Here is a 12,283-nt window from a genome sequence, read left to right as displayed (position 1 = left end):
TGTGCACAATCCAATAGCCAAGCACAAGGCCTCTCTCCCTGAATCTACACCTAACCAGCCTCATCCACATGACACACACTAATGTGGTGAAAAATCCCAGTGGTTGTCCAGCTTAGAAGGGAGAGGCCAGACTTCTTTACTCTTGCTTGTACTTCAGTGGCCATCAGCAGTCTGGGAGGGCAGCGTTCCCTAGCCAGCATGCTTCAGAGTAATCATAGCCAATAGAGAAAATGCCAGAGACCCCCAATATCTACTTGTCTGGAATAAAACAGAAATATGACAAGAGGAAAAAAGAAAAAGTCTCCAGCCCCCAAGCTGAACAGTACTACGCCAGAAGAGGTAAGCACAGAAGACATCTGGGGTTGAATATCTGTGGTTTTGGTAAAAGAAGCATCTAACATAAAGAATTACCTTCATGACATTATAAAAGAACTCAAATCCGAAATACTAATACATGTAAAGGGAGACATAAAAAAATAGAAAAAGAAATGCTAAGTACCTCTCAAGAAGACACTAATGGAAAAATGGAGGAGATTAGAAAAAGGAGAGAAACCTTCAATGAAGAATATTTTTAAAAATCTAGAACACATGTAACAGATTCAGAGAGACTACCAGAAAATAAAAACTCCTTTGAAAGCTGGCAAATCTGCTTGAAAGAAACTAAAGAAAGACTACCAAACCTTTAAGACAGATTTGCAACATGTGCTTGTAAAAAGAACAATCTCAAACATAGCAAGGAACAAGGAAGTAACAATATAAAATATAGATGTCAAGAGGATCTATAACTTAAGAATAAAAAATGTAAGTGAAGAAGCAGGGGTAAACACAAAGAAAATACAAAGGCTATTTACAAAAATAATTAAAGAAAACTTCCCAAGCATAGAAAAAATAAGATATATGAGTCATACAGAATTCCAGCCAGCTATAACCAAAATAGATCTATACCCAGACATATAATAATCAAGATCCCAGAAATTCAACACAAGAACAGAATATTAAAAGCTGTCAGAAATGAAAAACATCACCTATAAAGGAAAACCCATCAGAATCATGACAGACTTCTCAACAAAAATCATCAAGAAGAGTTTGGAATGAAGGATTGCAAGACCTGAAAGAAAATAACCCTTAACCCAGATTGATGTACCTTGAAAAACTATTTAACAGAGAAACAAGATGCTTCCATGACAAAGAAGAACTGGGAGACTTTGTGACCACCAATTCAACCCTACAAAAAATACCAAAGAACATTTTAAAGAGAGGAAAAAAAAAAAAAAAAGACCATGGTTTCAAGAACAGTGGCAGAAGGTTTATCATTGAATGGGGCAGACAATAGAATGAAGGGGAAAATTAGACATCCAATGCAGAAAAATAGCATGTCAGAGATGAGGAAGAGAAGGTTGGCCATAATCGCTAACATGGGTGGCCTGATACACTGATACAAAGAAACACAGGCAGAGTGGATCAGGAGATAGGGTCTGTCAAAACTTTCTATACAAGAAATATATTTAACCTGAAAGAGGATTTATGGACTAAAAGAGATTAGAAAATAATGCTCTATGTGACAGGAAACCAAAAACAAATGGGGGTAGCTTGCCCATCTGCTGCAGATTGGTTGGAAAGACATAACACTTTTATACAATTGAGAGCTACTCAGGTATAAGGAAGGAAAGTCGTGAGGCTTTTGTAGGCAAATGGATACAACTTGAGACCACTCTCAGGGATAAAATAGTTCAGAAGCACTTAGATAAATAGAGGGTTGCCTCCCTAATCTAAAAACTAAGGGATTCAGTGGGATACATAATGTACATTGTACCTGTGACAGTGAAAGGGAAGGAATTGTCTCAATAGGGAAGGCAGAGGACATTGTAAATCCTGTGTCATGATTTGAAACCCATATTGCTTTCATTTCTCTGTTTAGTTTGGTTATATTTTGTTCCAGTTTGTCTACTTGTAGCAGATTTGAGGGCACAGATAGCTATTCCAAAGATAGCAGGATACACGACAGTACCCACTTTAATTTCCTATTAACTTAATCTGAAACCCTGTATTGCTTTCATTGCCTTCCTTTATTGAATTTATTTGAATCTTTTTTTTTTCAATCACTATCTTGTCTTGACTGATTTTATTCAAATCTGTTATGTTTGATAGCATCAAGTCTGAGAGTATAGGCAACTACTCTGAAGAAAATAAGATTCACTACCATCCCCATTCTGGTTTGACTGTTACCCTCTTTTGAAGTCCTATAATGTCTTCAGTGCTCTGTTTTTATTGATTTTTCTCTGTACTGATATGTTCAATTTTATTGTACCTGATAATATGGGCAGGTCTATTGAAGATACCAAAAGATATCATGGTAACCACTTTAGATCACTTTGTATTGTTGTTTTAAATCATATATGTCCATCCTTTTGTTTTGAATGACCTCATTTTTTTTCTCATTTGGTTTTATTATTTTCAACATGAAAAATTAAAAAAAAAAACTTCTTTAGAGAAACACTTCTCACCCCAAGCACTTCAGAGTACTTGTGTTGAAGCTGTGTTTAGCATGTAGAGCTAAAATTAGAATGTCTCCTAATCAATCAAAAATTTTAGTCTTAATAAATGACTGAAGCTCTTATAGTCTCAATTTTTCTTATTAGGGATTTTTTCATTCACTTTCATAAGAGGCTAAGATTTAGTAGAGCACTTAAATTTCTTGCTAATTAGACATATCTATGTGTACTAAATAGTTAATACTCTCTGCTTCCTAACATTATTCTTCTGATTGCTTTTGAATATAAATTTTAAAAGTTCAAATAATTGTGTCACTTTGAAGATTTTTATTTCTTTTATTAATATATCTAATTTTAGATCATACTATAATAGGTACTTTTAAAACATTGTTTTATTAAATTATGCCATTGTTTTATTATTATTCGAATTGTATGGGATTAAGCAAAAGTATTGCCTTACGCTCATATACTTTTGGCATTTTTGGAGAAACTTAATGAAATAGTCATTGATAAATAAAGAATTATGTTTTATTGTTTGGCCATCTCTACTTTATCTGGTAGAGTATTTTAAATGAATCAAATCTATTCTGAACACACAGTATTCTGAAGAATCAAAATTGTGAATAAAAATACTGGTTCAGTGACTATAATGACTTTCCTGTAAAATTGTCCATGAAAGTACTTCTGATTTTGTTTGACAGGTTAATACACAAATTTTACTTATTAAATAATAACAGGATTGAGTTGTGAAAATCAATTTGGTAATATAAGAAAGAGAGATTTGGTTGTCCATGCATATTATGAAATAATTTTTGAGGGCAGTCCAGATTATTAGACTAGTAGCTATGTAGATTTATCAACCTTCTCATTTAAAATTCCTAGCAATTTTATGGTGCTTTCTAGTGTGCATTTTTTCCTGGAGCGTCAGAAGATCAATCACCAATTAATTTCCAATTATATCTAGAATAAACATAAAATATATAAAATACATATGACAGGATATTACAGTTAACAATGCATTATTAGTAAAATTTACTTTAATTACATATTATTTCAAATTTCAGATGTAAAGAAAACAAAATGAATCAAATTAGTTGAGGCTTCTAATTCTTTTTGGTTGTTCTTTTTTATTCTTTTTTGACTCTTCTTCCCTATCTTTATTCTATGAACATATATTTGTTGTACATACCACTTAGAATTCACTACTCAACAACTGTTTATATCTAACTAGAAATAGAATAAAATCACTTCTGTTAATTTTCAGTTTGTATATGTTGTTATCAGATATATCCTAATACAAATTTATTTTTTAGATTGTAAATGAATATATGTGGCTCAGATCAATAATTTGCTACATTTATACCTTATATAATAATTGAATCAGCATAGTGTATTTATCCCCTTAAACAATTTGCTAAAAGTTATCATTCTATATGGAATAAAATTTGATAAAACTTTTTATTTAAACACCCATTTCCCTAAGGTAAGCTTATTTTTCTCAATCACCCCAGATCTCTTGCACTTTAGGAAAAAAGATCTTAAAATGGTTTAGTTTATATACACAATGCAATGCATATTCGTTTAAGTCCTGTGAAACTCTGGCACACATTTGTCTTCATTAGACGTAGTACTCCTAAAGGACAGAATGTTTTCAGCTATCAAAATTCTTAAACATGTTGTTTATGAATAAACAGAAGAATGAAGCTGGAGAAGTGGAATATAAATTGAAGATTCCAGACTTCTTGTACACATTTTTTTTCTGTCTTTCCCCTGCACACTGTAATTTGCCATTTTAGCAGGTTTTCTAAAATTGGTGAACGAACTAAATCCTCTAAGGTAGGAAGAATGCACAGAAAGAGTTTGATTAGTTACAGAAATACAATACCCCCAATTAAAATGGAGATGAATAGGAGACAAAACTAAAATTAACATCTGCTAAAATGTGTTGCACAAGATGAGAACAAAATTAGAATTTCTGACTTCTGTGTGGTGTTTCTCAAGTCTAATTATACTTTCATTTTTATTTTGTCAAAGCACAGGTGTCCAGGATATTGATTGGGTATGAATACTTAATCATAACCTAAAATCACTTTTAACGTAAAATGCATTGACATTTAATACAAATTTGAGAAAAGAAACATTTAAAAACAAAGATATGTAAAGCAAATCATATACAATACACTCACTTCTGAATAAATCAAAGTACAAGTGCAATTTATACTGATACTTGATATAATATGTTTGTGAGTAGCCTCATTTGAATTGCTTCATGATGATATTTTGAATCAAAATTTTTGTTGAAATAAAATTATACTGAAAATATCAATTTGAATCTTTCATCATGTTATTATTTCACATCTTTTGAGGATGTACCTCATGAAAATGTGTTTATTGAGATCATTCTTTACCTGAAATTTATTTCCAACAAAGATTTTGGTGTATACATTTGTTCTCTAGATTAATGTACTCTTATTTGATTAAAAAAATGTCTAACAGTTCCTCAGATTTTAAACCAAACCAAATATTGAATTACCTTATCTGTTTACATCTTTCAAGTAATAGTCATTCACTTGCTTACTGGGGTATTTTTTCCCTTGTATCCAATCTGTTGGCTGTCCATTTAAATAGCATTTTAAATGCTGTGAGGATGATCATATATTGAGGTGAGTTTCATTTGTGTAAGGTCATTGCCCAGGAAATAAAATATTTAAGTGTGGTAGAATGTAGGAGAAAGTGAGTTCTTTGGTGTTCAGAGGTAAAACAGATGAGGAGAGTTTCTCATTACAGCTGGCCACCTGTTTTTAACAAAATTCCAAAATGAATGGAATTTTGCAAAATTATATTCTTTCCAGATTTATATTCTAAGAGGAAAGTAACAAATATTTGTAAGTTTGTTTTAACTTGAGCAATTTATCTATTGGTTAATTTTAGCAATTAGTGACAAGGTGATATTTTTAGTTGTCTATTATTTTAAACAATTTATTCTTTCTGAAAACTTTTCAAAGTCATCATCATAAAATTTAAAAGTACACTGTGGATATTCTTCTTCCCTTCTGCCAGAGGAAAGGACTTTTGGCAAAGAAGAAAATCACCTTACTCTTCTATTTGTATTAATATAACCTTATGAATGGCTGAAAAAATAATATTAAACTTAAAATAATTCTAAAACTCAAGGCAATTTTAGTCAAAAATCAGATATGGCAAACTTTAAAAGAGTTTATATAGTTTATTATAAAACAACATTTATAGCGTGAGATCCATCACAAATGGTACTTTCATAAATATAAGCTCTCACAAATCCAATGCTCAATCTTGACCATATGAGTTAGTATTGTCCTCCATCATTGTTATTGTAAAGGAGTTTCAGTGTGTTTCTAACCATACTTCACTAGATATTTTATTTTATGTTTTATAAATTCAAATTTGATAAACACCAGCCTAAACAGATGTAGTAAAGAAATATAGCAAAGTATGTTGAGATTTCTATGTACAGAATCATCATAGATTAATCCTGACCATATTTAAGATATAGGAATAAAGGAGATGAAATTCCTAACTCACAGGGATGTTTAATATGCAAGGAGGATATAGATGTACTGGGTCATTTTATCATTATGATGAAACATCTGATGATGGCAAAATTGATAGTGAAAAGAGGTTTATTTAGTTCATATATTTAGAGGTTCAAAGCTACAAATATGGTGAGTGCATTTTTTTTCTACCATAATCCACAAAGTATATTTCACTTGTCTTTTTTGGCCTTTCATGCTCTTCTTAAAAAGCTACTGGTAATCATTTATGGGAGCTTCACTCTGATTGTCTTATCAAATTCTAACCGTGTGCTAATAATATTATTCCTAAACAGTATGAACAGTAATAATCAACAAATAGAATTGCATCAAATTAAAAAGCTTCTACACAGTCAATGAAACCACCAGTTCAGTGAAAAGAAGACTTACATACTGGAAAACAATTTCCTAGCTACTTCTCAGAGGAAAGATTAATATTAAGAATATATATAGAACTAAAAAAATTAGATCCCCCACATTTAAAAATTAATGAAAAAATGGAGATAAAATTAATACATTTTTCAAAAGAAGAAATACAATCAGCCAATAAATACATGAAAAAATACCTACAAAATGAAAGTTACAATGTCTCTGAAATTTCATCTCATTCTAGAAAGACTGGCTATCGTCAAAAAATCAACCAATAACCAATGCTAGCAAGGCTATGGGAAGAAAAGAATCCTTCATTTTTGATGGAACTATAAACTGTTACATACACTGTGGAAACAATCAAGAGTTTCCTCAGAAAACTAAACATAGAAATTTCATTTGACTTATCTATTACTGTATTAGGTATCTTATTACAAGATAGATACTACAGTAGCACATGTTTATAACAGCAAAATTTGTAGTGCTTAAACCTTGGAAACAGTTTATGTGTCCATCAACAGATGACTGGATAAAAAAAAAAACGTATTTACACACAAGGGGTGCTACTCATCATAAAGAAGAATAAATATGACTCATTAGTAGGCAGACAGCTGCATCTTGAGACCTAACTCTTAAGTGAAATAACTCAGACACCAACCTTAAATATTGCATAATTTCTTTTCAATGAAGAAAGAGGAAAAAGGGAAGAAAAAATAGGATTGTAATCTAGCATGGGCAATGTATCTAGAAGTGTACTTTGACTCTGTACAGTTGTCTTACATGTTTTATATACTTTTTGTCCTGTTAGTCTGGTTTTTAATCTGTATAACCCATTACATGGTAATTGACTTTTTAAGTTCTTATAAATAAATGAATCTGATGCTGGACAAAAAGAAATAATTTTAGAGTATACTTTTCTGAAAAAAAAAAAAGAAACTGAAGAGAAAGAGGGAAAGGACAGTTTCTGTTTTGCGGTTTTATGTTAATACCTTCAGTAATGGAAAAAGAGGCAATAAATTATAGTAAGAAATGAAATCACTGACTATCTGTTATCTAGAAGATGGTAAAATCAGACAGCCCCTGAGATGCACTATCGTGGTGAAATGAATCCTATTGGAATGAAGACGTAAAAGGCCTGGTGTGTCATTAGTGCCACTGATTGTTTAAAATTTCTATTTTTGAAATTCACAATGACATCCAATACTTTTCATTAACATACTTTGCCAGCTTAGAAGAATTTAAACTGTTATCTGTAATTGCAAAAGACATTACAAACCTATCTTAAATAAAGTTTATTCTCAAATATGAGCAAAACATTGCCAAGATTATGAAATAAAGTTTTTAAATGTGTTCACTAATTCACTCCTAAAATTCAACTGAAATGGACTGAACATTTTTCAGTATTCTTATTTCTAGATGATGTGTTCTGTGTTGCTACCAAGAATCTTACCAGAGGAGTGAAAACTAGTTTAATATAAGAAAAGCACTTACGCTGATATGCCATGTGTTTACCTGCAGTAGATGTCCCTTGAATACTGAACTTGAGCTTTAAACAATATTCATTGAAGAGCTACCCAGATGTCCTAGTTGGCATCTCCTGTTTTAATAAAATAAGAGATTATAGCCAAAGTTTGCTACAATATCATACCTACCACTTGATTTGCCAAGAAATCTTTAGAAGACTACTTTTACAGTTATGTTATACAAATTTTATGTGGGAAAAACAAAATCAGGAACAGAAATGTTCTAGAAATCCAGAGAGCAAAATTTGTTTTACTTTTGCTTAAAAATATAAAACGTGGGTCGCCGTTTTTGGAATGCCCTCCTGGAAATTCAGGAGCTATTCTCTTTCTCTTTATTTCCAAGGATAGCACTCTTAAGTGCTCCACCCCAAACATGTAAAGGGTATAAAAAGCATAATATGACTTTTAAACTTTTATTAAGGTGTATATATTTAATGTACATTTATAACAATGTACAGCATAATATACATCGATTTTTGGATTAGGAAAATATATTTGTGAACTAAGGAATTTATAAAGAGACAATATGCAAAGTATTAATATGCTCTATAAATTAATAACACAAAACTCCACAAATAATTCAGTTGAAATGATAGTTGCAATAAAAATTTTTCCAAAGAGGAAACAGAAATGAATGAAAGGTTTCGTCAATGGTAAAAGAGTATTCCTAAAGTAGATATCATTAATTCTTCTTCTACTTCTGTTTCTAGGTAACTAAAACAAACTCAGAGTCATAAAAATAAATAATATTTAAGGAAATGGAATTGTAAACTGATCTTACTTGCCCATTTTACAATATACATAGATATATAGAGCTTTACCACATACACAGCTATAAATATTACATATTAATGAAAAAACACTCAGAAACACTTTCTAAATATCAATAAGGTGAACTTTAATAGCTTTTATAGCATGGGGATTTACTGCTTATTTGTTTATGGACATTCATTATTTTTTTTGTTTGTTTTTCAACTTCCTTAATAAGACTGACTTCCATCTTTAGATATAAGATTTTCATCAATCCTTTAAGTGAAGGATAAATCTGAATCAAGTAACTTTTAACTACCAAAGTGCAAATTCCAACTTGCTTTTTATTGGACTCATTCTTTCCTTAACAGAATCATAGATTCTTCTGTCATAGCCTTGAGAGAGCCTCTTGAGAATGTGCATATTTTCTTTGAACTGGAGTGATTGCAGCATTGGATATTGATGAAAACTCTTAATTACTGGTTTGCATTTTCAGTTTATCAGGAATTTTATAGTGGTGCTGCACTATAAGAAATAAATCCATATTAATCAGACTACAATTTAAAAATAAGGGTGTCAATAGGAATAGAAATTTACTAAACAGAGTTGCTAATTATTACTTACTGTATAAAATGTAACTGAAGACAAAAATAACGTTATTCCCCAACCACAGCGGTCTAACCTAACTGACAATGGTTAGTCATACTGACACTTGTATGAACTTGTTTTTGTTGGCAGTATTCTCAAAGCAATAAAAATATTTACACTTTTCTAGGTATTATAAATAATGATATAAAGTATATATAATGTGTACATAGTTTATGTGCAAATACTTTGTCATTTCATATGAGGAAACAGTAACTGTGTTTTATTATCCATATGGGTAGTGGAATCTATCTCCACTGAATACTGAAGGTTGACTCTCCAGGATAACTGCATAAATGTATTACAATGTTGCAGAATAGAATTAAAGCTTGTTATTATAACATTTTATAATTATATATATATATATAATATATGTATATTTGAATATATGTTCAATGATAAATGAGATACAAGAAAATAAAAAAAAATTATTGCATGTTTATTAATCATTTTCATATATTTATTTTTCATCATGTTTTAAACCAATATTTCTGTACAGTATGATTAAAATAGTGTATTACATTCAAATGCTTATTTTTTATGTTCCAAAAACATATTCCTACAGTCCTTTGAAAGCCTCATTGTCTTGAGATTCTATAATGCCACATGATACAGGTAAACCTTCATACTGTTTCCACTACTTTAGGATGTTTAGGTTATTACTAAACTACTATAAATGCTACAACAATAAATAGCTTTGCATGTACATTTTATCCAGATTTCCAAGTTCTTGTGAAAATTTATGGAAAGCAGAGTTAGGCAAGATTTTTAAAAATCTGTAATAATTACATAGAAGAAAGAATGCAAAGTCTGAACACTAACCCAAAATGTTTGCATGATACAATAAAACTTCAAGCTACAATTTTTTCCAGGTGTTCCTTACGGAAGATATAACAGTGTCAGATGTTGCTTTTGGCAATAACATTTAATACAACAGTGAGCTAAATGTACTATTTCTTAGGTCCTGTTAGATCATAATCATTACCTAAGATAGATATGGTTTCTTTTGTTTGTAAATAGTTAAGAATATGTAATGGTAAAAGTGATAAAGCATGATGTGGTTTTTCACAGATTATTTTATTTCTGTATATATAGTACAAGATAGACAATGGAGAACTATGTATCTCAAGGCGTATTCTAAAAGTCATTCTAGGTGAAACGAAGAGGTTCAGCTTAAATGTTCCTTTACATTTTCTTAAAAAATGTAATCTTCATGTGTCTATACTTATCATAAATTGAAGGCATCTGTTTGTGTACCTTTACCTATTGGAAAATTCCTTTAACATTTATTTTGTCTAAAGTGATTAAGGGAATGGGGGATTAACGAATGGTCAATTTGTAACACCCAGCTGAACTGAGTCAGTGTGGTACTGGGTGTGGAAGGCTCACCTGGGGATTGTTGTTTACAGCATAAAAAGAAAACTGGAGGGCAAGTGTTGGGCTGTTGGTTCTCCGGAGAAGCTTGTCACGCTGGCTTTCCTATATGAACTTGGCTGTTGTCATCATTGGAGGCGCTCCAAACCTCGCTGTTATTTAGGATGGCTGAGTTTCTTTTCAGAAAAGCTCTGGTACTTCCCTAGAGCATCACTTCCTGGCTCCAGTGCAGATTCCTCAGCCTGCTTGTACAGATCCCTCATACTGTTGGTGCAGACTTTTTAGCTTCCATCATTTTGGACCTTCCCATGCAGATCCTTGATATAGACTTGAGTAAGACATTTTGGTGGACTCTAGATCTCCAGATGGACTGCTGGAGGATGTTCCTATCAGCTCTGAAGTCCTCGGCTCCACTTGGCAGGACATTGCCATGGGATCCAGGTCCTCAGCTGGATTTTTTGAGTCTCTAGTATATGGAAAGATCTTCTGCACTGTTTTTCACTTGACTATTTGGGTGAATATTATAAAATAGTCCTTTATATTATGTGTCCTGCATTTAATGTTTTCCCTTGTAAACCCTAACTACTACAATGGGTGAATAATGAATAAACTATTTTAATGATGGAATTATATCAGAATCTGCATGGGCTAGATATAAGAATAATGAACTCACTGAGAAGTTCACTGACTGTCTGTAATAAAAATACTTACTCACATTATGCTGCCTCTTATTTGTTTTGGTTTTCTCATTTCTATCTTTGATGCATATTTAGTGTCCAGACCCATCCTGCAAACAGGACTTGCTGGCTTATCTGGAACAGATTAAATTCTACTCCCATCAACTGAAAATCTGCAGCCAAGTTAAAGCTGAAATTCAGAACCTTGGAGGGGAGCTCATCATGTCAGCTGTGAGTACTGGCCTGCAATTAAGGTGTCACAGGTAGAAATGCTAAAATCAGAGCAGCTGTGCCTTCGCTTAAACCACCAAATCTTTTAGATAAATTCAGGTTAGGATTCTGCAATTAAGGGAACATGCAATTAAATTATCAAAAAAAAAAAAAAACTTTCAAGATCTCACGGGACAAATTTTTGTTAGTACATGTTTGCAATACAAAGTGCATTTATTCACCATGGCATATTGGTGTGTGTGTGAGTGTGTGTGTGTGTGTGTGTGTGTGTGTGTGTGTATACATACACATAATCTTGATGTATTTCCCTTTGTCTTCCTACCCTTTTCTTCATCCCTAGGTCCTCTTCCCATTTCCAAAACATCTATATCCATTTCCTGTCATTTTCTTCTATTTTTTCTTTGAAATTACATAATTTGAATTTCTCTTATAAGAGAAACTAGCTGATATTTAAGTTTATGTGTCTGATTTATTTCACTTAGTGCTGTGGACTAAAATTGTGTTTGTTTTACCATAAAGGACTCAAATATATCTTTATTTATGGTTAACTGCACTGCGTTGTGTGTGTGCAACCTGATTTGTTATACCTAATAATCTCTTCATGTATCCTGATTCAAATTTTTTTTTAACCTGGAATTGAAGTCACAACTTCA

The 12,283-nt window shown here is 31.7% G+C and overlaps 1 protein-coding gene across 7 annotated transcripts in view; it reads left to right on the top strand.

Moving 5' to 3' along the window:
• The window catches only part of Ctnna3 (catenin alpha 3), a 1,637,747-nt gene that overhangs the window by 1,579,627 nt on the left and 45,837 nt on the right, over window positions 1-12,283 (top strand). For all 7 annotated transcript variants that reach the window (XM_063239556.1, XM_063239557.1, XM_063239560.1 and 4 more), the window contains one exon: window positions 11,496-11,630. In XM_063239556.1, coding sequence (XP_063095626.1) covers window positions 11,496-11,630 — 135 coding nt within the window. The remainder of the gene's footprint in view (window positions 1-11,495; window positions 11,631-12,283) is intronic.

The sequence above is a fragment of the Cavia porcellus genome, unplaced genomic scaffold (genome assembly GCF_034190915.1).
Source record: "Cavia porcellus strain 051 isolate PalLab524CR breed Dunkin Hartley unplaced genomic scaffold, mCavPor4.1 scaffold_28, whole genome shotgun sequence".
NCBI lineage: Eukaryota > Metazoa > Chordata > Mammalia > Rodentia > Caviidae > Cavia > Cavia porcellus.
The sequence above is the reverse complement of the archived record's forward strand: the minus strand, read 5'-3'. Positions and strand labels throughout refer to the sequence as shown.